This window comes from Bombina bombina, chromosome 7 (assembly GCF_027579735.1).
Source record: "Bombina bombina isolate aBomBom1 chromosome 7, aBomBom1.pri, whole genome shotgun sequence".
Classification (NCBI taxonomy): domain Eukaryota; kingdom Metazoa; phylum Chordata; class Amphibia; order Anura; family Bombinatoridae; genus Bombina; species Bombina bombina.
Window position 1 is genome coordinate 561,364,118 of NC_069505.1, and position 25,815 is coordinate 561,389,932.

Here is a 25,815-nt window from a genome sequence, read left to right on the forward strand (position 1 = left end):
AAGGGCATTTTCCCTATAGTTAAAGGTACAGTAAAGTCCAAAATAATCGTTCATGATTCAGATAGGGCATGTAATTTTAAACAACTTTCCAATGTACTTTAATCCTTACATTTGCTTTGTTCTCTTGGTATTCTTAGTTGAAAGCTAAACCTTGTTAGACTCATATGCTAATTTCTAAGCCCTTGAAGGCCGCCTCTTATCTGAATTCATTTGACAGTTTTTACAGCTAGAGGGTGGTCGTTCATGTGTGTCGTATAGACAGCATTGTGCTCACGCCCGTGGACTTATTTAAGAGCCAGCACTAATTGCCTAAAATGCAAGTCTGCCAAAAGCACTGAGACAAGGGCAGTCTGTAGAAGCTTAGATACAAGGTAATCACAAAGGTAAAAAGTATATTAATATAAAACTGTTGGTTATGCAAAACTGGGGAATGGGTAATATAGGGATTATCTATCTTTTTAAACAATAACATTTTTGGTGTATACTGTCCCTTTAACACTAAAAAAAAAATTGGACATTTAAGTGTCCAGTATTTTTGTGAAGAATCGAAGATTTTACTGGACAACCTGCTAAAATACTGGACTGTCCAGTTGAATACCAGACACCTGGCAACTCTAATTGTGACAAAACCTGATGAAGTTTAGAAATTGTTGTCTGCATAAACAGGAGCAGAATTGTGATTAACCTCAAGGTCTTTGTGATTTATTGTCAGATCATATAGTCTCTGACTTTTATTTTACTTAATGTACTCACTTTTTAAACATATATGTACACAATCTATATGGGTTTGATGATTGCATGTGCTCAGTATTTTGCACACTTTTTTGCAATGTTGTTTAATAATACTTAAAGGGACATGAAACACAATTTTTTTCTTTCATGATTCAGATAGAGCATGCAGTTTTAAACACCTTTCTAATTTATTTGTATTATCAATTTTTCTTTGTTCTCTTGGTGTCTTTGTTTGTAAAGCAGGGACATTTCAGGAGCACTATATGGCAGCAGTGTTGCAAGAATGAGATCCATTTGCAAGAGCACTATATGGCAGCACTATTTCCTGTCCTGTAGTGCTGCAGACACCTACCTAGGTATCTCTTCAACAAAGAATTTAATGGAATCAAAGCAAATTTGATACTAGAAGTAAATTGGAAACTTTTTTTTTAAATTGTATGCTCTTCCTGAATCACAAAAGAAATGTTTTTGGGTTTCATATCCCTTTAAAGTTATAATATATTGTGTGTATATTTGCTCTGCATTCATTAATACTTATTTTATAATAATAAAAACGCTACCATACGAGTTGACAGTTTAATAAAGAGTGTATGCATGGGGGATGGTATCAATTTAGTAGTTTTCTATAGTTAGTTTCACTTTCTATTATAAGCAAACAGAGAGAAACGCAGTGACATAGAGGGACAACCACCTTTCTATGCCCCTTACCCAGTGAGCCTACGTACATAATGGCCCTTATTGAAGTTTGCGGGGGTAACAAGGGGTGGCAGCTGCCCCTCGGTTACCCCACCAGAGATACCGGAGCTACGGCCGGTCCCACGCACTACACGTTTGGCATGAAGGCAAGTGAGCTGGCACTGCCCCCGGGGCTACAGGTGGGTACAGCCAGCTGAGGGGGTGCATGTGGGGAGGAAGCATTTGTTGTAATGAGGCATGAAGCGGGGAGAGCATCAGAGGGATAAGTTCATGAACAAGGGAGGGAGATGTTTGTGATATGACTCCAGCTTCTGTGCATTCTCACTCAGCTGTTCAGTTTAACGCTTCTTACAGTAATTAATACCCCCCCCCCCTAAAATCACACAGCAACGTCTCTCTGCTCCTCTGTTCAGTTATGATTTCCCACACTCTGCTTGTTTGTTTTTTTACCCTCCCCCATCACTGCTGTTACGTTTTTATTCACTTTTATTTGTAGAACTTTCTCTTCCCCCTAATTTATACTCATTTCTCTCTCTCTGTTTTTCTTCTTTTGTTGTCTTTATCCAAATCCCCTCTTCCATTATTTCTGTTACCCTCCTTGTTTCCGAAAAAGGGACAGAAAACCCAAAATGTTTCTTTCATGATTCAGATAGAGCATGCGATATTAAACAGCTTTCTAATTTACTTCTATTATCAAATTTTCTTTGTTCTTTTGGTATATTTTGTTGAAAAGCAGAGATTAGAGCTCAGGAGCGTGCAGTGTCTGAAGAACTATATGGCAGCCATTTTAGGTGAATGTTATATATGTGTATATATTTGTGTGTGTGTGTATATATATATGTGTTGTGCATTTATGTATTTATATATGTATAAACATATATATATATATATATATATATATATATATATATATATAAACATATTTATACACATGTACACACACACACACACACACACACATATATATATATATATATATATATATATATATATATATATATATATATTTACTTTGAGCCTTTTCCATTCAAATACCTGACAATATTTTTTAATTCACTTTAATTTAATAATGTTTTTAACTGTGTTTATACTGTAAATATATAAATATATACTGTAAATATATGTATATAAATATATATAAATATACTAGACATGTGCGATTCGTTTCGGATCGATTCGGAAATTCGGAAAATTCGGAGATTCGGATCGATTTGAATTTCCGAATTAAAATACTGCCAAATCTACCGAATAAATCCGAATCGATTCGAATACATCCGAATCGATTCGAATACATCCGAATCGATTCGGATGTATTCGGTAGATTCGGATGGCCGTGTATTACACTAGTATTGTACAGTATATTAGGTTTTATCACTCTGCTATGGGTTAAACCTAATATACAGTACATAATACTAGTGTAATACACAGCACATCCCACCTAACACTTACCGAAATTCCGAATTTCCGAATCGTTTCGAACCGAATCGAACCAAATTTTTTCCGAATCCGAAAGAATCCGAATGAATCCGAAAAAATTCATTTGAATTTTTCCGAATTCGAATAGATCCGAACCGAAATTCGAATCGATCCGAATCGATCCGAACCGAACCGAAACAAATTTTTCAAAGCTGCACAAGTCTAATATATACCTGTATAAACTAATGATATATATATATATACCTGTATAAACTAATGATATATATATATATACCTGTATAAACTAATGAGATATATATATATATATATATATATATATATATATATATATATATATATATATATATATATATATATATATACAGGTAGCCCTCAGTTTACGCCGGGGTTAGGTTCCAGAAGGAATGGTTGTAAATTGAAACCGTTGTAAATTGAAACCCAGTTTATAATGTAAGTCAATGGGAAGTGAGGGAGATAGGTTCCAGGCCCCTCTCAAAATTGTCATAAGTAACATCTAATACATTATTTTTAAAGCTTTGAAATGAAGACTTTAAATGCTAAACAGCATTATAAACCTAATAAATTAAACACACAACACAGAATATATAATTAAACTAAGTTAAATGAACAAAAACATTTGCTAAACAGCATTATAAACCTAATGAAATAATCACACAACACAGATTTCACTTGCATTTTTCTGCAAACAGTTCTTTCTATGCATTCCAATCTGGACTGATTTATAGACAGGAAGATCTTGTTCCTTTGAAATCTGCTCGATAGCTCAGGTCTGGTTAAACTGATTAATTTCAGCTTGCTTGACTTTGCTGCAACACAAGTAGACAGCTCCACCTACTGGCTATTTTAATAAACGCACTGCTTCTCAATGCTTTTCAATAGCAGTCACATGACTGGAAAAAAAGGTTGTTATTCTGAAACGGTGTAAATTGAACCGTTGTAAAACGAGGGCCACCTGTATATATATATATATATATATATATATATATATATATATAATAAACAGAACATTTTCTTCTATGTGAAGAACTTCTGAAAGTAAAATGTGCATAACTACCTTTCGGCTAGAGTTGTGCGTTATGGTTTTAAATTGCCATTTCAGCGTAAAAACAGTAACGCAGCCATTACGAGTCGTGTCCATATAGCTGTACCGCAAGCATTTTAGCCTGTAACGCAACGTCAATCCCGCACTCAAAAAAATAACGTTTTTGTGTGGGATTTCCATAGCGCCGGTATTACAGGTTGTGCGGTGAGGCTAAAATGCTTGCATTACAGCCTATACCGACACGATCCATACCGCCATCTGAAAGCAGTAGTTATGAGTTTTGCACAACAAAACTGTTACACAAAACTCATAACTAAAATGTTACAAAGTACACTAACACCTATAAACTACCTATTAACCCCTAAACCGAGGCCCTCCCGCATCGCAAACACTATATTAAACTTATTAACCCCTAATCTGCCGCTCCCCGACTTTGCCGCAACTATAATAAAGTTATAAACCCCTATTCCCCCGCACCCCAACATTGCCGCCACTATAATAAAGATATTAACCCCTATTCTGCCGCTCCCCGACATTGCCGCCACTATAATAAAGTTATTAACCCCTATTCCGCCACTCCCTAACATCGCCACCACTAAATAAAGTTATTCACCTCTAAACCTCTGGCCTCCCACATAACCGCCACTAAATAAACCTATTAACCCCTAAACCACCAGCCCCCCACAACCTAACAACCCCCTAACTTTAAATTAAAATTACAATATTCCTATCTTAAAATAAATAAAAACTTACCTGTGAAATTAAAAAAACCTAAGTTTAAACTAACAATTAACCTAACATACCTATTAGACTAAATTTAAAATAACTACAAATTAAATAAACTAAATTACACATTAAAAAAACTAACACTACTAAAAAAATGTATTCTAAAATTACAAAAAAATAACAAACACTAAATTACAAAAAATAACAAATGAAATTATCCAAAATAAAAACAATTACACCTAATCTAATAGCCCTATAAAAATAAAAAGCCCCCCCAAAATAAAAAACCTAGCCTACAATAGACTACCAATAGCCCTTAAAATGGCCTTTTGTAGGGCATTGCCCTAAAGAAATCAGCTCTTTTCCCTGTAAAAAAAGACCCCCCAACAGTAAAACCCACCACCCAACCAACCCCCCAAAATAAAAAACCTAACTCTAACAAAAACCTAAGCTATCTATTGCCCTGAAAGGGCATTTCTATGGGCATTGCCCTTAAAAGGGCTATTAGCTCTTTTACATTGCACTGAAAAGGGCATTTAGCTCTTTTAAGAAAGCCCAAATCCTAATCTAAAAAAAAAACCCACCCAAAAAAAGTAAAAAAAAAACCTAACACTAACCCCGGGCGATCCAATTACAGTTTATGAAGTCCGGACATCCAGGCGGTGAGAAGTCTTCATCCAGGCGGCGATGTCTTCATCAATCCAGGTGGCATCTTCTATCTTCATCCCGGCGGCGAGAAGTCTTTATCCAGGCGGCAATGTCTTCATCCATCCAGGCGGCATCTTCTATCTTCATCCAGGCGGCGAGAAGTCTTCATCCAGACGGCAAGAAGTCTTCATACAGGCGGCGTTGTCTATCTTCATCCAGGTGACATCTTCTATCTTCATCCCAGCGGCATCTTCTATCTTCATCCCCACGGTGCGGAGCGGATCCATCCTTGAAGCCATCCAGCATGAAGCGTCCTCTTTATACGGTCACCGCTGTACACTGAATCTTCAATGCAAGGGAGCCTTTTCAAAACGGCATCCATTGCATTCCTATTGGCTGATTTGATTTTTGAAATTCAAATCAGCCAATAGGATGAGAACTACTGAAATCCTATTTTTATATATATATATATATATATATATATATATATATATATATATATATATATATATATTAGCAAAAAATATAAATATGTGGTGGTGCACAATTTGCTCAAAATTCCATTGCTTTTAAACTGTGCTAGCTGTCCCAATTAATATGAAATACAACTAAAAAAGGAAGAATTGAACATATGTCTGAGTCAATCAAAGCGGGACACAGGCTGCACAAAGTTAATCAAAAAGCTTTTTTTACCATAAGGCTCTAACAGTTTAAACAGGCCGTCTACCCTCCACCCTATTCCTAAGAATGTGCAACTAAAACCTAGTTGATTACATAGATGTTAGAACAAGCCGGCCGGCTAGCAAGTCAAATTGCAACAATTACAATATGTATCAGCTATGATGTATGAGACCGTAAAAATATGAACATTATCTCATATCAAAACTTCCATATAGTCCATATTATTTTTCACAAGGCCCCAAAATTGCAGTTATACTTATTGTTAAGGAAAGTTCAGAAGTCCAGGCACATTAGTGTCAAAAACACGCTCTGGTCTGTGTGGTTCCTTCAGATATCTGTACTATGTAGCAACATCAATACTGCTGTATTATATCATTCCGTGCATATGACTGGCTCCGTAGACAACTCAAATCACTTAGATAGACAACGCACAATGTACCATGGCAGGGCAGACCAGGCTGTCAACCGCAAGACTTTCAAGCCTTATAAAGAAATAATTTCAGCTGTACCTGCTTCCCAGTCGGATCAATCTGAAAAGTTCTTTATTTGTTTCTGGCCTCTTCGCTTGCTTACCGCCATGTACGCTTCAGCGTTGCTATTCGGATTCAAATTTCGCTGGCTGGTTCACAGCTGTTCACCTCCTGTGCATGCTCAATCATGACGCGTTTCTCCCCTCCCACATAGGGCTGAGTGTCGGGGCCTCATCAGATGTATTGGTTGAGGGGTGTGTATCAGACTTTATACTACCATTGGCTCAAAAGTCCACCCCTTAAACAGCATTCATTTGCATAACAGCTGATTTTTAAACAAATGTTTTTCAACACGGCATCAAATTGCACAATGTAGGAACTGATCATTACTATATTCACTATTTACAACTACCACATCATGGCTTTTATATGTACCGAATTATCTTGCAGCTTCATATTTGAAAATCGGATTTGTCAACAATCCATGTTGTTAAAACATAACCCATCTGTGACCACAATCATGCACAATGGGCAATAAACTGCTAAAGTGGCATTCTCTCTACAAATCAGAACACAATTTATTTCGAACTTTTCCAAGAAACAAACATCTTTGCACCTATAACAATAACAATAGTTGGCGTATAGCACGTCTTGTATCAACATGAATGTTAACGTGTCTTATCCTTGTGTCAATATGACAATTTACATATCTTGTCGATATACAGTTAAAGGGGTTTAGTGCACACCGAGACATTTTACTCTACAGGAAACATGCAAACTCTATTTTTTCATTTAAGCCTGTTGGGCTTAATGTATTTAACCTAAAGATCCAGGCACAAAAAGAGTATCCAATGAAAACCAGATTTAAACCAAAATCAAAGTTTATGCCTCAACTATCCCTATCTCCTAGCATACAAACCTTTGTAAAATCTGTAGAGGTGGATATTAACAAGATAGGTGTCACTGGGGTTGTTAGTGATAATTTAAATATAAGTGAAAGAAGAGCTCTGCAAGAAATCATGAAAAGAAAAGATTTGGTGTTCAAGCCGTCGGATAAAGGTGGCAACATTGTAATTCAAGATCAAGATGCCTATATACAGGAGGTAAATAGACAGCTATCAGTGCAAGAGCAATATGAGAAAGTGACTCATCATGATTATGATAGGTCATGTAATGAACTAATCTTTCTCTTGAATAGAGCAAGAAGAGAAGGTTTAATCAATACAAAGGAACATCAGGCACTGGTTAATCCCTATCCAGTATTACCAACGTTCTACTGTATACCCAAGGTGCATAAAAACTTGAAATGTCCACCTGGCCGCCCAATAATTTCGGGCATAGGTGGACCCACCGAAGGTATCAGTAGATACGTTGATTACTTCCTGAGACCCTTTCTCGAGTCCCTGTCGTCCTATATTAGTGACACAAGTGACGTTTTAAAAAAGCTTGATAAGATCACAGTTGAGCAAGATTTGCTTTTAGTGACTCTCGACGTAGAGTCCCTGTACTCGTCCATCCCCCATCAGGCAGGCCTAAATGCAGCCAGATATTTTCTGGAATTGAGGGGGGATGAGTATAGGGAGAACACAGAATGGATCTTATGCCTGTTAGAATTCGTTCTAAAGAATAACATCTTTTCTTTTGATGGCAGACTATTCAGGCAGTTGAGAGGAACAGCCATGGGCACAACATGCGCTCCGATGTACGCATGTCTGCACCTGGGCTATTGGGAGACTAAGTATGTCTTCCAAAAACTTTCAGAGTGGGTCGATAAGCAAATAGTGCTTTGGCTGAGATTCGTGGATGACATTCTAATCCTCTGGAAGGGAGATGATAGGTCTGTCCATGAATTTGTGAAAATTCTTAACAATAATGATTTAAATTTGTTTCTTACATATAACATCAGTTCTGATAGTGCTATTTTTCTTGACTTAGAAATATCTAAACAAAACAACATACTCCATACAAATATCTATCGTAAAAAGACAGCAACCAATAGCTTATTGCAAGCAAGCAGTCACCACCCAGAGCCACAGAAAAAAGGTGTCCCTATAGGCCAATTTTTAAGGCTGAAGAGATGTTGCTCTTCACCGAAGGTGTTTGAAGAACAAGCACAAATAATGGCAGATAGATTTTTGTCTAGAGGATATTCACGTAAAATAGTCAAAAAGGCTTGGGTGAGAGCAAGGAAGACATGTAGAAGTGACCTTTTATACTCAAAAAAGAAAGACAACAGTGACACACAGGTGAGATTAATCACGAAATATAACTCACACTGGAACAAGCTGAAGCACATTCTCAATAGCCATTGGCATATATTATCTGATGACACGTCACTCCAGGGGTGTATATCGGAGTACCCGTTATTGACAGCCAGGAGAGCTCCCAGTATCAAAGACATGCTGGTTCACAGCGAGTTCAAAAGGGAGGAGATGAAAAACTGGCTAACAGTTAAACAACACAGAGGAGGTAGCGCACCATGTGGACATTGTGTCTACTGCACATATATGAAGAGCTCAAACACTTTTAGTACCCTAACAGGAAGCAAGGTATACTATGTAAGGGAAAGAATTACATGTACTTCCAAAAATGTCATATATCTACTGAACTGTCCATGTCCCAAGTTCTATGTAGGTAAGACCACCAGAGAGCTGAAAAGTAGAACTCGTGAACATAGAGACAATATTAAAAATGGGGACATGGACAGCCCAGTTGCAAGACATTTTAAGTTTTTTCATAACTCAGACCACACCAAGCTGCAAATTATGGGTATTGAGCATTTAAAACAGAACAGGCGAGGGGGTCATCTCGATAGAATAATTTTGCAGCATGAATCAAGGTGGATCTGTAGGTTAAATACATTAAGCCCAACAGGCTTAAATGAAAAAATAGAGTTTGCATGTTTCCTGTAGAGTAAAATGTCTCGTTGTGCACTAAACCCCTTTAACTGTATATCGACAAGATATGTAAATTGTCATATTGACACAAGGATAAGACACGTTAACATTCATGTTGATACAAGACGTGCTATACGCCAACTATTGTTATTGTTATAGGTGCAAAGATGTTTGTTTCTTGGAAAAGTTTGAAATAAATTGTGTTCTGATTTGTAGAGAGAATGCCACTTTAGCAGTTTATAGCCCATTGTGCATGATTGTGGTCACAGATGGGTTATGTTTGAACAACATGCATTGTTGACAAATCCAATTTTCAAATATGAAGCTGCAAGATAATTCGGTACATATAAAAGCCATGATGTGGTAGTTGTAAATAGTGAATATAGTAATGATCAGTTCCTACATTGTGCAATTTGATGCCGTGTTGAAAAACATTTGTTTAAAAATCAGCTGTTATGCAAATGAATGCTGTTTAAGGGGTGGACTTTTGAGCTAATGGTAGTATAAAGTCTGATACACACCCAGTCTGATACATTAAACTATATTAAACTATTAATTAACCTACCCTAACTAGTATACTAAAATTACATTAAACTAACAATTAAATTAACTAGATTACATATTTAAAAACCTAACCCTACTCAAGTTATTTAAATATACTACTAAATATTACTAAATTACAAAAAAATAACAACTAAGTTACAAAAAATAAAAACACTAAGTTACAAAAAATAAAAAACCACAGTATCAAAAATAAAAAAGAATTACACCTAATCTAATAGCCCTATCAAAATAAAAATGCCCCCCAAAATAAAAAAAACCCCTAACCTACACTAAACTACCAATGGCCCTTAAAAGGGCCTTTTGCGGGGCATTGCCCAAAATACAAACACCCCCCCAACATTAAAACCCACCACCCACACAACCATACACAAACAGCCAATAGGATTGAGCTTGATTCTATTGGCTATTCCAATCAGCTAATAGAATGCGAGCTCAATCCTATTGGATGATTGCAACAGCCAATAGGATGAAAGCTCAATCTTATTGGCTGATTGCAACACCCAATAGGATTTTCGCCTTTAATTCCTATTGGATGATAGAATTCTATCAGCCAATCGGAATGTAAGGGACACCATCTTGGATGATGTACCTTAAAGGGAAACTTCATTCGTTGTTGACCATCGGAAGAAGAGGATGCTCCGTGCCGGATGTCTTGAAGATGGAGCCGCTCCACGCCGGATGGATGAAGATAGAAGATGCCGTGTGGATGAAGACTTCTGCCCGCTTGGATGAAGACTTCTGCCGGCTTCGCTGAGGACTTCTGCCGCTTGGATGAGGATGGATGTCCGGTCTTCGAAAACTGTAAGTGGATCGTCTTGGGGTTAGTGTTAGGTTTTTTAAAGGGTTTATTGGGTTGGTTTTAATTTTAGGTTAGGGACTTTGGGCAGTAAAAGAGCTAAATGCCCTTTTAAGGGCAATGCCCATACAAATGCCCTTTTCAGGGCAATGGGGAGCTTAGTTTTTTTAGATAGGGGGGGGTGGTTGTGTGGGTGGTGGGTTTTACTGTTGGGGGGTTGTTTGTATTTCTTTTTTACAGGTTAAAGAGCTGATTTCTTTGGGGCAATCCCCCGCAAAAGGCCATTTTAAGGGCCATTGGTAGTTTAGTATAGGCTAGGGTTTTTTATTTTGGGGGCTTTTTTATTTTGATAGGGATCTTAGATTAGGTGTAATTCTTTTTTATTTTTGATACTGTGGTTTTTTATTTTTTGTAACTTTGTTGTTATTTTTTTGTAATTTAGTAATATTTAATAGTAGATTTAAATAACTTGAGTAGGGTTAGGTTTTTAAATATGTAATCTAGTTAATTTAATTGTTAGTTTAATGTAATTTTAGTATACTAGTTAGGGTAGGTTAATTAATAGTTTAATATAGTTTAATGTAATTTTAGTATACTAGTTAGGGTAGGTTAATTAATAGTTTAATATAGTTTAATGTAATTTTAGTATACTAGTTAGAAACATAGAAACATAGATATTGACGGCAGATAAGAGCCATAGGCCCAGCAAGTCTGCCCGACCTTACCTAACAGTATAAACTTATCTAGTTCGTAGGATAGCCTTATGCTTGTCCCATGCATTTTTAAAGTCCCCCACAGTGTTTGTTGCTACTACCTCTTGAGGAAGTTTATTCCATAAATCAATCACTCTTTCTGTAAAGAAGTGCTTCCTCAAATTACTCCTGAATCTACTACCCTTTAGCTTGAGCTCATGACCCCTTGTTCTTGAATTTTCCATTTTATGTAAAATACCCACAGTCTCAGTTTTACTAAACCCTTTAATGTACTTGAAAGTTGCTATCATATCACCTCTTTCCCTTCTCTCCTCTAAGCTATACATATTTAGGTCATTGAGCCTATCCTGGTAAGTTTTATTTTTTAGACCATGTACCATTTTGGTAGCCCTCCTTTGCACAAATTCAAGTTTGTTAATATCCTTCTGAAGTTAGGGTAGCTTAATTAATAGTTTAATATAGTTTGATGCAATTTTAGTATAATAGTTAGGGTAGGTTAATTAAGTTTAATATAGTTTATTTTAATTCTACAGATAAGTTTTAGTTTATTATATGATAGGGATGAGTTAATATTTAATGTAAAGTTAGTGGGTTGTTAGATTTAGGGGTTAATAGCTTAATTTAGTTTATGGTGATGTGGGGGGCTGGCGGTTTAGGGGTTAATAGGTTTAGTTAGTGGTAGTGATGTCGGAGGCCAGGGGTTTAGGGGTTAATAATTTTATTACAGTTGCGGTGGGCTCCGGGAGCGGCGGGATAGGGGTTAATACTTTTATTTAGTTGCGGTGGGCTCCGGGAGCGGCGGGATAGGGGTTAATAAATTTTATTTAGGTTGCGGTGATGTTGCGGCGCAGATTAGGGGTGTTTAGACTCTGGGCTTATGTTAGGGTGTTAGATGTAAACGTTACTGGTTTTCTAGCATATAAATCAATGGGATATCTGGCAGCATCTAACATGAGCTTTCGCTGCTTTCAGACTCCCATTGATTCCTATGGCATCCGCGGCCTCCAGGGTGGCGGATTGAAAACCAGGTACGCTGGGCCGGAATAGCCACAAGCATACCTGTTAACTATTTGATAACAAAAGTTGTCCGATAGTGCCGAATGTGTATTCGGAACATCTGTAATGACGTAAGCATCGATCTGTGTTGGATTAAGACCAGCGGATCGTATTTTACGTCACAGATTTCAAATTTTGCCGGTCTGTAGGCTTTGATTACTAGGTCGAATCAAGCTCACCACAATTACGCTGCGGAATTCTAGCGTATTTGCAGTTGACGGCTTGATAAATATTGCTCTATTTTGCCAAATGTATGTGGACACCCCACCAATTGAGTTTCAGCCACACCCAAAGCTAACAGGTGCATAAAAGCCAGCACATAGCCATGAAATCTACATAGACAAGCATTGGAATTTGGCAGAATTAAATTGGTTCTTCCTTAAAGAGTTTTGTCACTTGAAACTTGGCACAGTCATAAGCTGCCACCTTTTCCACAAGTCAGTTTGTTAAATCTCTGTCCTACTAGATCTAGAACTGCTCTCAACTGTAAGTACTGTCATTGTAAAGTTTAAATGTCTAGAAGCAACAATAGCCCAGCCACAATATAATAGACCCCACAAACTCACAAAGCATAGCACAGAAATATGCCCTATCCCATGGTGCATCACTCACTACAGAGTTCTAGAGATCAGCACAAGAACTGTGTGTCAGGAGCTTCATGATATGGGTTTTTATGGGTGAGAAAGTGTGCACAAGTTTCACTTCCATGTGCATATTGCCAAGGGTCAGCTGGAGGGGAGTAAAGCATGGGGCCACTGGACTCTAGAGCACTGGAAATGTGTTCTCTGGAGTGATGTCACACTTCTCTAACTGCCAGTCTGGTGGAAGAATCTTGGTGTGGCTCATGCTTGGAGAATGCTACCTAGCAGAATGCTTAGTGCCTACTGTAAATTTTGGTGGAGGAGGGATAATGGTCTATGATAAGCACTTTCAAAATATAACATTCATGATTCAGATAGAGCATGCAGTTTTAAGAGACTTTCTATACTATGGGGCCGATTTATTAAGAGTCGGACGGAAAAATGCTTTCGGCATTTAACATTGCACAAGCTGTTCTGGTGAACTGCTTGTGCAATGCTGCCCCCTGCAGATTTGCAGCCGCTAGCAGGGGATGTCAATCAACCCGATCGTATGTGATCGGGTTGATTACTGTGGCGGCGTACGAGTTAAGGAGCCTGAAGACTCGCGCTGAAACAGATGTATCTGGCCCCATTTGGACCATGATAAATCGGCCCATAGTGTGTGTTTTTACCTAGAACAATTTTATTTCTGTTTTTAAGAAGCATTGAATAAATTTTGGATTGTATTTTAGTAAGGCTTGCCTGTGTTTCCTGATGTGGCTGGACAGTTGTGTGTGTATATATATATATATATATATATATATATACAGTATATATGTACAAAAGACTAGGTGTCAGTGCCTTCCTTCTGTGAGAACTCAGGACAAACCAGTGTATAAACTGTTGTGGGGTAACGATTCCCCTATCCCCACACACTTCCAAAAACCTCAATCCATATGAGGTAAGTAGCCACCGTTTATGAGCAACGCCCAATTAGCTGGTAACTCCAGGTCCGTAGTATAGGGAGCAAGGAAAACTGGAAAGGTGACTCAGCTATGCAGCAACTGAAGTGCTTGATCCAGATATCCACGATATGCCTTCTGTTTATGATGCAAAATTGCACATAGCCATGTTGCCTCAGTACACAAACACCGGACCATGAGTTACCAGCTAATTGGGCGTTGCTCATAAACGGTGGCTACTTACCTCATATGGATTGAGGTTTTTAGAAGTAAGTGTGTGGGATAGGGGAATCGTTACCCCACAACAGTTTTTACACTGGTTTGTCCTGAGTTCTCATAGAAGGAAGGCGCTGACACCTAGTCTTTTGTACATATCTGTTTTTGGTGAAGATTGACAGGGAGTCTTAATTAACCCCATCTGTCCTGCAGCCTTCTTTCGGATATATTATGTCCTGTGGACTTGTGGACATTGTAATAATATTATCAATTTTTGTGCAATTATATATATAATTTATATCAACATATTTAATATTATACAGGATAGCGCGGTTTTACATAGTCTTTTGTGCATATACTGTATATGTGTGTGTGTGTATATATATATATATATATATATATATATATATACTTTTTAAAATTATTATTATTTATTTTTCCAGCACAATTATCAGATTGAAGATATACCTTTATTTCAGAGGCTACTTGTTTTTGTTAGCCAGGTGATCACTATTTCCACAGATATCACATGACTGTAATACCCAATATTTTGTTTTTTTTAAATTACATGCTCTATCTGAATCATGAAAGTTTTTTTTGGCCTAGACTGTCCCTTTAATCTGGAAACCCCCCATCAGAAGTGGACGGCGCCCTCAGACCAGAGTGGGCAAACATCCCAAGCTACTTTCAAAACAGCAGGCAGCTGTATTTGCAATCAGTGACTCAGGCAGTTAACCCCAGCAGGCCAGCTTGGGTGCAGTAGGAGAAATCCCACAAAATGATCAAACACACATAATAGTACAAACTCAGTTAGATGCACACAGCTAGGCATAAAGCATACAAGTAGAGAGTTTGTTACAGCATTTGGTTAAACAATGATAAAGCCAGGAACCTGTTCACAGTCTCTTCATACCTGGGCCCTAACCTACAGCCAACACCTGCTGGCTTCCAACCAAACACACTGACAACTCCCAAGGGTGTCACAACTATTTGTAATCTAGCTAGACACATATAAATCCAACAAGTAGACCAGCGTAGGTACACAGCAAAAGCCACTTATAAAACAGCAGGCAGCTGTATTTGCAATCAGTGACTCTGGTAGTTAAAGGGACAAACTACTCCAGAATTGTTATTATTTTAAAAAAAAAGATAATCCCTTTAAGACCCATTCCCCAGTTTTGCATAACCAACACTGTTATAATAATATACTTTTTACCTCTGTGATTACCTTGTATCTAAGCCTCTGCAGACTGCCCCTTTATCTCAGTTCTTTTGACAAACTTGCATTTTAGCAAAATAGTGCTGACTCAAAAATAACTCCACGGGAGTGAGCATACTGTTATCTAAATAGCACACATGAACCAGCACTTTCTAACTGTGATAGAAGGCCGATTTTAACAGTTAAGAAATCAGTTTGAGCTTACCTAGGTTTAGCTTTCAGCAAATAATTATCGAGAGAGCAAAGCAAATTTGATGATAAAAGTAAATTTTAAAGTTGTTTAAAATTGCTTGCCTGAATCATGAAAGTTTAATTTTGACTAGCCCGCCCCTTTAACCCCAGACCAGTTTATGTAATAACAGAGAAACTGGTGAAGCTGGAGAGGTTGGTGAGAGCTGTTAGTAAATATGCCCCTCTATCACTGATGGCAGAAGAAAATTGCATTATTAACCCTTACCCTGACATAGATCACTACAGAGTTTTCATTGTTAAAGGACAGTCTACACCTTAGTCATCTTAAAGTCTTACCCTAGATTAAGCTGCAAATATCCCCCTTTTTATATCATGCAGCAGTAACAGTAAAAAGTTTTTTTTAATTAATTGTGATGTCATCAGTGGGCGGAGCTTGACAGCCATGTCAAAATGACCAGAAACAATATTCATTTTAAAATAACTTTTTTACTGTTGCTGCTGCATGATATTTAAAAGGTGCAAGAGGCTACTTGCAGCTTAATCTAAAGTAAGGCTTTAAGATGACTTAAGTGTAGGCTGCCCCTTACCCCAACCGTAACTTTTCAGTACCACCATCTACCTTAACAGGATTACAAAACTAACCGTTCCCTTTCAAAATCGTTATTTTACTAACCTATCTTTTGGCATGTAGCTACTTTCTGGTTTTGCAGAAACAAATTAGTTTCATTCTGACTTCAGATACAGCTCCTGTGACTTCCAGTTGTTGATAAGGATATCATGAAATGTTTTGTGTTGTAGTTATTCATTTAAAATACTTGTTTACTGTTTCCACTTTAATTTATTAAAATTTTATATTGTTTTACTTGCGATTATTTGAGAGAGAAGTTGCCAATTAACTGATATTTTCCTACAGTTGGTAAAACAAAATGTTATCAGCATAAATCCTCAATGATTTCTATGGATATTCTGTGATAAAACAGAGACCAAGGGTCCGATTTATCAAGCAGCGGATGATGCTTTTTCCGTGCGAGCCTTCTGGCTTGCCGGAAACAGGAGTTAAGAAGCAGAGGTCGTAAGACCGTTGCTCCTTAACTTGTCGTGACGGACTACAATCATCCCGATAAGATGCGATCGGGATGATTGGCACCCCCTGCTAGCGGCCAATTCGCCACGAAGGTGCAGGGGGCGGCATTGCACAAGCCTTTCACCAGAAATGCTTATGCAATGATAAATGCCGACAGCGTATGCTGTCAGCATTTAGCGATGTCCGTCCGACATTTGATAAATCGTCTCCTATGTCTTGTCAACTGGCCTTTAAATTTGCAAAGTGATCTTTTCCAACATTTTGAAGATGGAGACAGTCTGAGCTTTAGGTAAATAATTGTATAGTGATCACCTACAGTGGAATCTGCTTTCATTTTTTCCAACAGCCTGCTCCCTTCCTAAAGTGCTTGCAGACAGGACGAAATGGAGTAAAGCTTGAACCAGCCCATGGTACAACCACACTGGCCTTTAAATTCCGTCATGGGGTCATTGTTTCTGTAGATTCAAGAGCATCAGCGGGAGATTATATTGGTAAAGAAACAATTGTGTTTTTGAACAGTTAATTGTCACTTTTTAATCTCTTTTGACCCCTTGTCTTCTGCTTTTTATGGATTTCAACTAATACATTTTGTGGTTTTATTTTTATACACTTCCCTCATTAGTTATTTTCTAATTAATTGTCAGCTTCTATAATAAAGATTGCTGCTAGGCTCCACAAAGATCTGGGGCTACAGCCCAAAACAAAACTCAGCGGCCCCTAAACAAATCGTATACTCCTGGTAATCATCCTGAATCTGCCCATGAGTTACCATGACCCCACCCACTAATCCTCCTGGTTCCTGGGACAGTGCCTTGTCCAATTTTAACATGCCACTACACACAACCATGCAGTCATAAATCTATTGGCATTATGTTACTGAAGTCAGATGCCACTTTACAATGTGTTGCTTAGACGGATGTGTTTACCATATTTTGTTCTAAATAGAAGATCCATTAATTTTAACTGAAATAACATAATTAACCAGATTATTATATGATTATACCAAGAGATTATTGGTTTCCCTAAGGAAACCAGAATGTTTGAAAAGAACATGCCCAAGATCCCACGCACTATTCACACATGAACCTACCCCAGCAAGACACAACTCCATCCACAAAACAAAGATGGCCGCTTCAATGTTCATGTTGTGAGGTAAGCTAGGCTTTTAGCGCTCATGACTAGAAAGTAATACGATTACTATTGTGTCTACAGCTACTTTAGAAGCAAACAAAGTAATAGAAATTAACCCTTACCTGCTGGGAACCATGTCTGGGAGTGCAGCAGACTGTCAGCACTGGGAGAGACTGCTGGCTAAGGAATGCAGGTGAGACTTATTTGTGAATAAATACCCTTTTCTGTCTTACTTTATATCTCTCTTTACTTCCTCTCTGCCGTTTTTACTATCCTGTGTACACACCCAGGCCTATGTTCCAGTTTCAGCATCACTGTTATTTTTGTTTATTGCTCAGGAGCTACTATCCATATTTAGACTAGACTGTCCCTTTAAGAAATTTTGGAAAGTTACCAAAATTCTAAATTTTGTAATCATCCAAAAAGTTCTGAAAATAAATTGGCTAGAGTTTACCCAGGCCCTTCGTGCTTAGGTTTATCTTTTGTATGGTAAACACATTTGCCTGTCTATGTCTATATATACTGCATACACCCCTGTCTGTATCCATAATCTCTATATATCTTCTTTACTCAGGTTGTATCAGCTGAGGAATAACACTCGGATAACAGTATCTGCTGCCTCCAAGCTGTTGAGTAACATGATGCTTCAGTATAGAGGGATGGGACTCTCCATGGGAAGCATGATTTGTGGTTGGGATAAAAAGGTGTGTACACGTGTATATGTGTGTGTGCACATGTATATGTGCCTGTGTGTGTGCACATGTATATGTGCATGTGTGTGTGTGCGTGTATATGTGTGTGCACGTGTGTATGTGTGTACACGTGTGTATATGTGTGTGTGCACGTGTATATGTGCTTGTGTGTGTGCACGTGTATATGTGTGTGTGCACGTGTATATGTGCTTGTGTGTGTATGTGTGTGTGCACATGTATGTGTGCACGTGTATATGTGCCTGTGTGTGTGCACATGTATATGTGCATGTGTGTGTGCGCGTGTATATGTGTGTGCACGTGTGTATGTGTGTACACGTGTGTATATGTGTGTGTGCAAGTGTATATGTGCTTGTGTGTGTGCACGTGTATATGTGTGTGCACGTGTATATGTGCTTGTGTGTGTATGTGTGTGTGCACATGTATATAAGCCTGTGTATGTGTGCACGTGTATATGTGCCTGTGTGTGTGCACGTGTATATGTGCCTGTGTGTGTGTACACGTGTATATGTGCTTGTGTGTGCACGTGTTTATGTGCCTGTGTGTGTGCACGTGTATATGTGCTTGTGTGTTTGCACGTGTATATGTACGTGCGTGTGTGCACATGTATATGTGCATGTGTGTGCACGTGTATATGTGCTTGTGTGTGTGCATGTGTATATGTGCTTGTATGTGCACATGTATATGTGCGTGTGTGTGCACGTGTATATGTGCGTGTGTGTGTGCATGTGTGTGTGCAAATGTATATGTGCGTGTGTGTGCACGTGTATATGTGCTTGTGTGTGTGCAAGTGTATATGTGCTTGTGTGTGTGCACGTGTATATGTGCTTGTGTGTTTGCACATGTATATGTGCGTGCGTGTGTGCACATGTATATGTGCATGTGTGTGCACGTGTATGTGTGCACGTGTATATGTGCATGTGTGTGTACACGTGTATATGTGCTTGTGTGTGTGCAAGTGTATATGTGCTTGTGTGTGTGCATGTGTGTGCACGTGTATATGTGCATGTGTGTGTACACGTGTATATGTGCTTGTGTGTGTGCACGTGTATATGTGTGTGCACGTGTATATGTGCTTGTGTGTGTATGTGTGTGTGCACATGTATATAAGCCTGTGTATGTGTGCACGTGTATATGTGCCTGTGTGTGTGCACGTGTATATGTGCCTGTGTGTGTGTACACGTGTATATGTGCTTGTGTGTGCACGTGTATATGTGCCTGTGTGTGTGCACGTGTATATGTGCTTGTGTGTGTGCATGTGTATATGTGCTTGTATGTGCACATGTATATGTGCGTGTGTGTGCACGTGTATATGTGCGTGTGTGTGTGCATGTGTGTGTGTGCAAATGTATATGTGCGTGTGTGTGCACGTGTATATGTGCTTGTGTGTGTGCAAGTGTATATGTGCTTGTGTGTGTGCACGTGTATATGTGCTTGTGTTTGCACATGTATATGTGCGTGCGTGTGTGCACATGTATATGTGCATGTGTGTGCACGTGTATGTGTGCACGTGTATATGTGCATGTGTGTGTACACGTGTATATGTGCTTGTGTGTGTGCAAGTGTATATGTGCTTGTGTGTGTGCATGTGTGTGCACGTGTATATGTGCATGTGTGTGTACACGTGTATATGTGCTTGTGTGTGTGCAAGTGTATATGTGCTTGTGTGTGTGCATGTGTATATGTGCTTGTGTGTGTGCATGTGTATATGTGCTTGTGTGTGTGCATGTGTATATGTGCTTGTGTGTGTGCATGTGTATATGTGCTTGTGTGTGTACACGTGTATATGTGCTTGTGTGTGTACACGTGTATATGTGCTTGTGTGTGTGCAAGTGTATATGTGCTTGTGTGTGTGCATGTGTATATGTGCTTGTGTGTGTGCAAGTATATATGTGCTTGTGTGTGTGCATGTGTGTGCACGTGTATATGTGCATGTGTGTGTGCAAATGTATATGTGCTTGTGTGTGTGCATGTGTATATGTGCTTGTGTGTGTACACGTGTATATGTGCTTGTGTGTGTACACGTGTATATGTGCTTGTGTGTGTGCATGTGTATATGTGCTTGTGTGTGTGCATGTGTATATGTGCTTGTGTGTGTGCATGTGTATATGTGCTTGTGTGTGTGCATGTGTATATGTGCTTGTGTGTGTGCATGTGTGTGCACGTGTATATGTGCATGTGTGTGTGCACGTGCATATGTGCATGTGTGTGTGCATGTGCTGTATATTCTTACATACAAGTTGTTAGTGTATTTGTATCATACACTAGATTTTATATACTGTATATGTGCTTGTATGTGTGCACGTGTATATGTGCGTGTGTGTGCATGTGTATATGTGCGTGTGTGTGTGCATGTGCTGTATATTCTTACATACATGTTGTTAGTGTATTTGTATCATACACTAGATTTTATATACTGTATATGTGCTTGTGTGTGTGCATGTGTATATGTGCGTGTGTGTGTGCACGTGTATATGTGCGTGTGTGTGTGCATGTGCTGTATATTCTTACATACATGTTGTTAGTGTATTTGTATCATACACTAGATTTTATATACTGTATATGTGCTTGTGTGTGCATGTGTATATGTGCGTGTGTGTGTGCACGTGTATATGTGCATGTGTGTGTGCACGTGCATATGTGCGTGTGTGTGTGCATGTGCTGTATATTCTTACATACATGTTGTTAGTGTATTTGTATCATACACTAGATTTTATATACTGTATATGGGATCAGATTAATGAGAAAGACCAGCAAGCAAATATGGAGCATGTTAATTATTGTGAAATATTCTGCAGAGTATGGAAGGAGAAAATCTTCAGGCGGCATAAAGAATACTTAAAGGGAAACTGTACAGTACAATGGTTTTCCTAGTGACTTAAAAACCCAATTTTTTTTCTTTCATAATTCAGATAGAGCAGCAATTTTAAGCAACTTTCTAATGTAATCCTATTATCACTTTTTCTTCGTTCTCCTGGTATCTTTATTTGAAAAAGCAGTAATGTAAGCATAAGAGCCAGCCCATTCTTAGTTCAGCACCATGGATAGTGCCTGCTGATTGGTGGCTAAATTTAGCCACCAATCAGCAAGCACTACCCAGGTAAGCTTACATGCCTGCTTTTTCAAATAAAGACTCCAAGAGAACAAAGACAAATTAATAGGATAATAGGAGTAAATTAGAAAGTTGCTTAACATTCCCTGCCCTATCTGAATCATGAAAGAAAACATTTGGGTTCAGTATCCCTTTAAAGGGACATTAAACACTAAACAAATCAATGATGTATTCAGACAAAGATTATCCTGATAATAATTTGTATATTTAAAAAAATGATATTAGTTGTTTAAATATTGAAAAAATAAGGCTAAAGTTAAACATCCATAAAGTAGTGTGCTCCGCCATATTGTAACTTAGGTTACATTTTCTGCTGAGGCCAATTAGGAATGGTTATAAATGGCTTACTAGAGTGTGCAGCCAATGACTGTGTAGATTACAACTGTGTCTGCACTTCCTTGTTTAACATGAATTTGAAAGCCCACAATATTCAGAATTAAATTACAGGAAAGGAGAAAAAAATAAATACTGAAAGTATATTGCAAAGTTGTTTTACTACATGTAATTAAACAAATTATATTAATATCTTGAGGCGTTTAATGTCCCTTTAAGAGGACAGTAAACACCTTGTAATTAAAAGATATTTCTGTTGTGTTGCTACAAAATAATGTATCAGCCAATCTAAACTTTTTTTCCTGCAATTGTTTTTCAATATCCAAACCCCCCTTACTATTTGCCTTATTTGGAGGAGCCAATTCGGACTTGAGTCTGCAGACAACAAGGCTTGCCACAGTCATAATGTTAGTAAAAAGTATGAATTAGAGCAAGTAACTTTTTGACTATTATGGTTCTTTAAAGGGATACTAAGCCCAAATGTTTTCGTTCATGATTAAGTTAGAGCAGCAATTTTAAGCGACTTTCTAATTTACGCCTATTATTAATTTTTCTTTGTTCTCTTGCTATCTTTATTTGAAAAAGCAGAAACCTAAGCTAAGGAGTCGGACCATTTTTGGTTCAGCACCCTGGATAGTGCTTGCTGATTGGTGGGTACATTGAGCCAGCAAGCGCAACCCAGATTCTGAACAAAAAATGGTCCGGCTCCTAAGCTTACATTCTTGCCTTTCAAATAAAGATAGCAAGAGAGTAAGAAAAGGTGATAATCTGAACCATGAAAGAAAAAAAAATGGGTTTAGTATCCCTTTAATAATAAAGGTGGTGTTTCATCATTAAAACTGGTGGTGGTGTGGGGGGGTAGGGAGATTGCAATCAAAACTTTGGAAAAGTGTAAAAGCCCCTTTTTGAGACATTTTGTTGTAACGTTCCCCTTTCTTAGTCATTTTGAGTAGTAAAGTAAGAAGTATAGGCTATGCCTTGATAATAATACTTATGGCCACGTTACTTATAGATGTGAGTTGTATTACAAGTTTATTGATTGTTATTACACTTCCACAGGGCCCTGGTCTTTATTATGTAGATGATGATGGAACCCGCCTTTCAGGTGATATGTTCTCCACGGGCTGTGGGAACTCTTATGCATATGGAGTGATGGATAGCGGTTATCACTATGAGTTAACCCCAGAGGAGGCGTATGACTTAGGTCGTCGTGCTATTGCTCATGCGACCCATCGCGATGCTTACTCTGGTGGGGTTGTTAACTGTAAGTATGAGCCGAGCATGAAATGATCTAGAAACAAAAGGAAATGGAAACACTATAAGAAAGGGGGGGGGGGGGGAAACAGCACACCCTTTAACCGCCATTAAATAAAGATACAGATACTGTAGATAGTAATAGTAATAGTCAATAGCAGTCAGAAAAGAGTAAGGAGAAGTAAAAATGGCAATAAACAGAGGGAAGACAGGATTAATATGGAGAAAAAGGGAGTGGGAAAAAAAGGATTGAGATAAGAATAGAAACAACTATTATTATGGCTACGTCCGAAACGCGTCATCTATAAAGGCTGATTGACTTTATTTTTTGCAAGAATGATAACAAACGGACCAACTGTCCCTATTTGAGAGTGACAGTATATTATTCTGAGCTCTGTCCCTCCCAAATAGCCATATGTTCATATTTGCAGAAATTCCCGCTAGCTCCGCCCATAGACCAGCCAGACATGCCCATGATCCCACCCACATTCTATGTGTGACCCCACCCTTCCTGACATGGCCACACCCACAAAATGACAATGACTTCCCCTTCAATCTCCTGAGTCCATAATACCTAGCTACAAATGTTGATAGGTATGTGATAAGAGAAGACAAAGAGGGTTAATTACTGAGACTTAATCAGAAAATAATAATATAAATAAAAATAAGATGCTAGTGGGTAGAATAGTGATTATGAAGCCTTATGCAAGAGATGGGGGAGGGACAATTGCAAAAAGAAACTAAAATAAGATATAGGGGAAAGAGGTGGAAGGGGAGAGATAATAATTGTGATAAGGGGGAGATGGGAGAGAGGAAATAACATTGAAAATGCAATGAGAATGAAGCAAATTTGATAATAGAAATCAATTATTAAATATTATCATTCATTTTATCCGTTATTTGTAGAGCGCCAACAGATTCCCCAGCGCTGTAAACATGGGTCTATACAAGGTAGCATTTATGGGAGATAAAGGGCCCTGCCAAGAGTTGCACTGTTGTAAATCATCTCTTGTGAAGGTGATCTACAAAGCAGCTGGGCTCGTAGGCTTACATGCTAAGGGGGGTTTAAGGGGATGACAAGAGGAAGAGAGGAACTAAGATAGGAAAATGTTAGTGTATATTGTATGCATCCCTGAACAGTAGAATCTTTAAGGAGCGCTTGAGATATTAAAAACTAGGGGAGAGTCATGTAGTGCAAGGCAGAGAGTTCCACAAGATAGGTGCCAATCTAGAGAAGTTTTGTAGACCAGTGTTTCTCAACCGCGGCCCTCAAGTTCTCCTAACAGCCAGATTTTTATATAGCTTAACTAGAGCACAGGTGAAATAATCAGCTGATGGGTGAGAGCAAGTTAGTAACCATGGTTACTGATAAGCTAATTATTTAACCTATGATCTAGTTCAGATATAATGAAAACCTGGCCTGTTGGGGGTACTTGAGGACTGTGGTTGAGAAACAATTTTGTAGATGGTTTGCACTGTGTGACTAATGAAAGAAACATTCTGGGTCCCTTTAATAGAAATCAGTGCAATATGTGAAAGCCCATAGTGTGTAATATCCCTTTAAATGCTGATACATACTATGGATATTTAAATAAAACATGATTTAATGTTTCTAACTAATGTGCCCCTCAACTCTTTCTGTTAGTGTATCACATGCGTGAAGAAGGATGGATCAAAATTGGAAAATATGATGTGGCCGAGTTAATTCACAAATTCCGTGAAGAGAATCACAGAAAGGAATAAGACAACATCTCAAGTACGGAGAGTTCTTCGATGCCCCAGCTATTATTTTATTGGGTCAAACTATCAGATAGCCCTGAGATGCTAAGCAATGAGCTGGTCAATAACTTGTTGTACAAAACGTTCTATCTCTCAATTAACAAATAAAGATTTTTATATCCCAGACCTCATTGTGTCGGATTCTGTCAAAGCTTAAAGGGACATGAAACCCCAAAATGTTCTTTCATGACTCAGATAGAAAATACAATTTTAAACAACTTTCCAGTTTACTTCTATTATTTAATTTGCTTCCTTCCCTTGTTATCCTTTGTTGAAAGGTTTATCTAGGCAAGCTCAAGAGCAGCAGATAACCTAGGTTCTAGCTGTTTATTGGTGGCTGCATATATATATAGATTGTGATTGGCTCACCCATGTGTTCAGTTAGAAGCCATTAGTGTGATGCTGCTCCTTCACAAATGATACCCAGAGAAAGAAACAGATTAGATAATAGAAGTAAATTAGAAAGTTGTTTAAAAATTGTATTTTCTATCTGAATCATGAAAGAAATGTTTGGGTTTCATGTCCCTTTAAGTCCTGAAATTATTTTATTTCATTAAAAAGAAAAGAAACCCAAAAATTGTCTTCATGATTCATATAGAACATTCAGTTATAAACATCTTTCCAATTTACTTTTTTTTATCAAATTTGTTTTATTCTCTTGATATCCTTGAAATGCAGCAATGCACTATTGAGAGTTAGCTGAACCATAAGGCGAGCCAATGGCAATAAGCATTTATGTGCAACCACCAATCAGCATCTAGCTACCATTAGTGCATTGCTGCTC

General features: G+C 38.1%; 1 protein-coding gene across 1 annotated transcript; it reads left to right on the plus strand.

Moving 5' to 3' along the window:
- Window positions 1-1,406: 1,406 nt before the first annotated feature.
- Window positions 1,407-25,155, plus strand: PSMB8 (proteasome 20S subunit beta 8). The gene is made up of 6 exons (XM_053689142.1): window positions 1,407-1,607; window positions 17,059-17,203; window positions 17,925-18,036; window positions 18,418-18,547; window positions 23,058-23,262; window positions 24,898-25,155. Exons 1-6 carry the CDS (start codon window positions 1,461-1,463, stop codon window positions 24,993-24,995), a joined length of 837 nt encoding a protein of 278 aa, XP_053545117.1. The 5' UTR covers window positions 1,407-1,460; the 3' UTR covers window positions 24,996-25,155.
- Window positions 25,156-25,815: the final 660 nt, after the last annotated feature.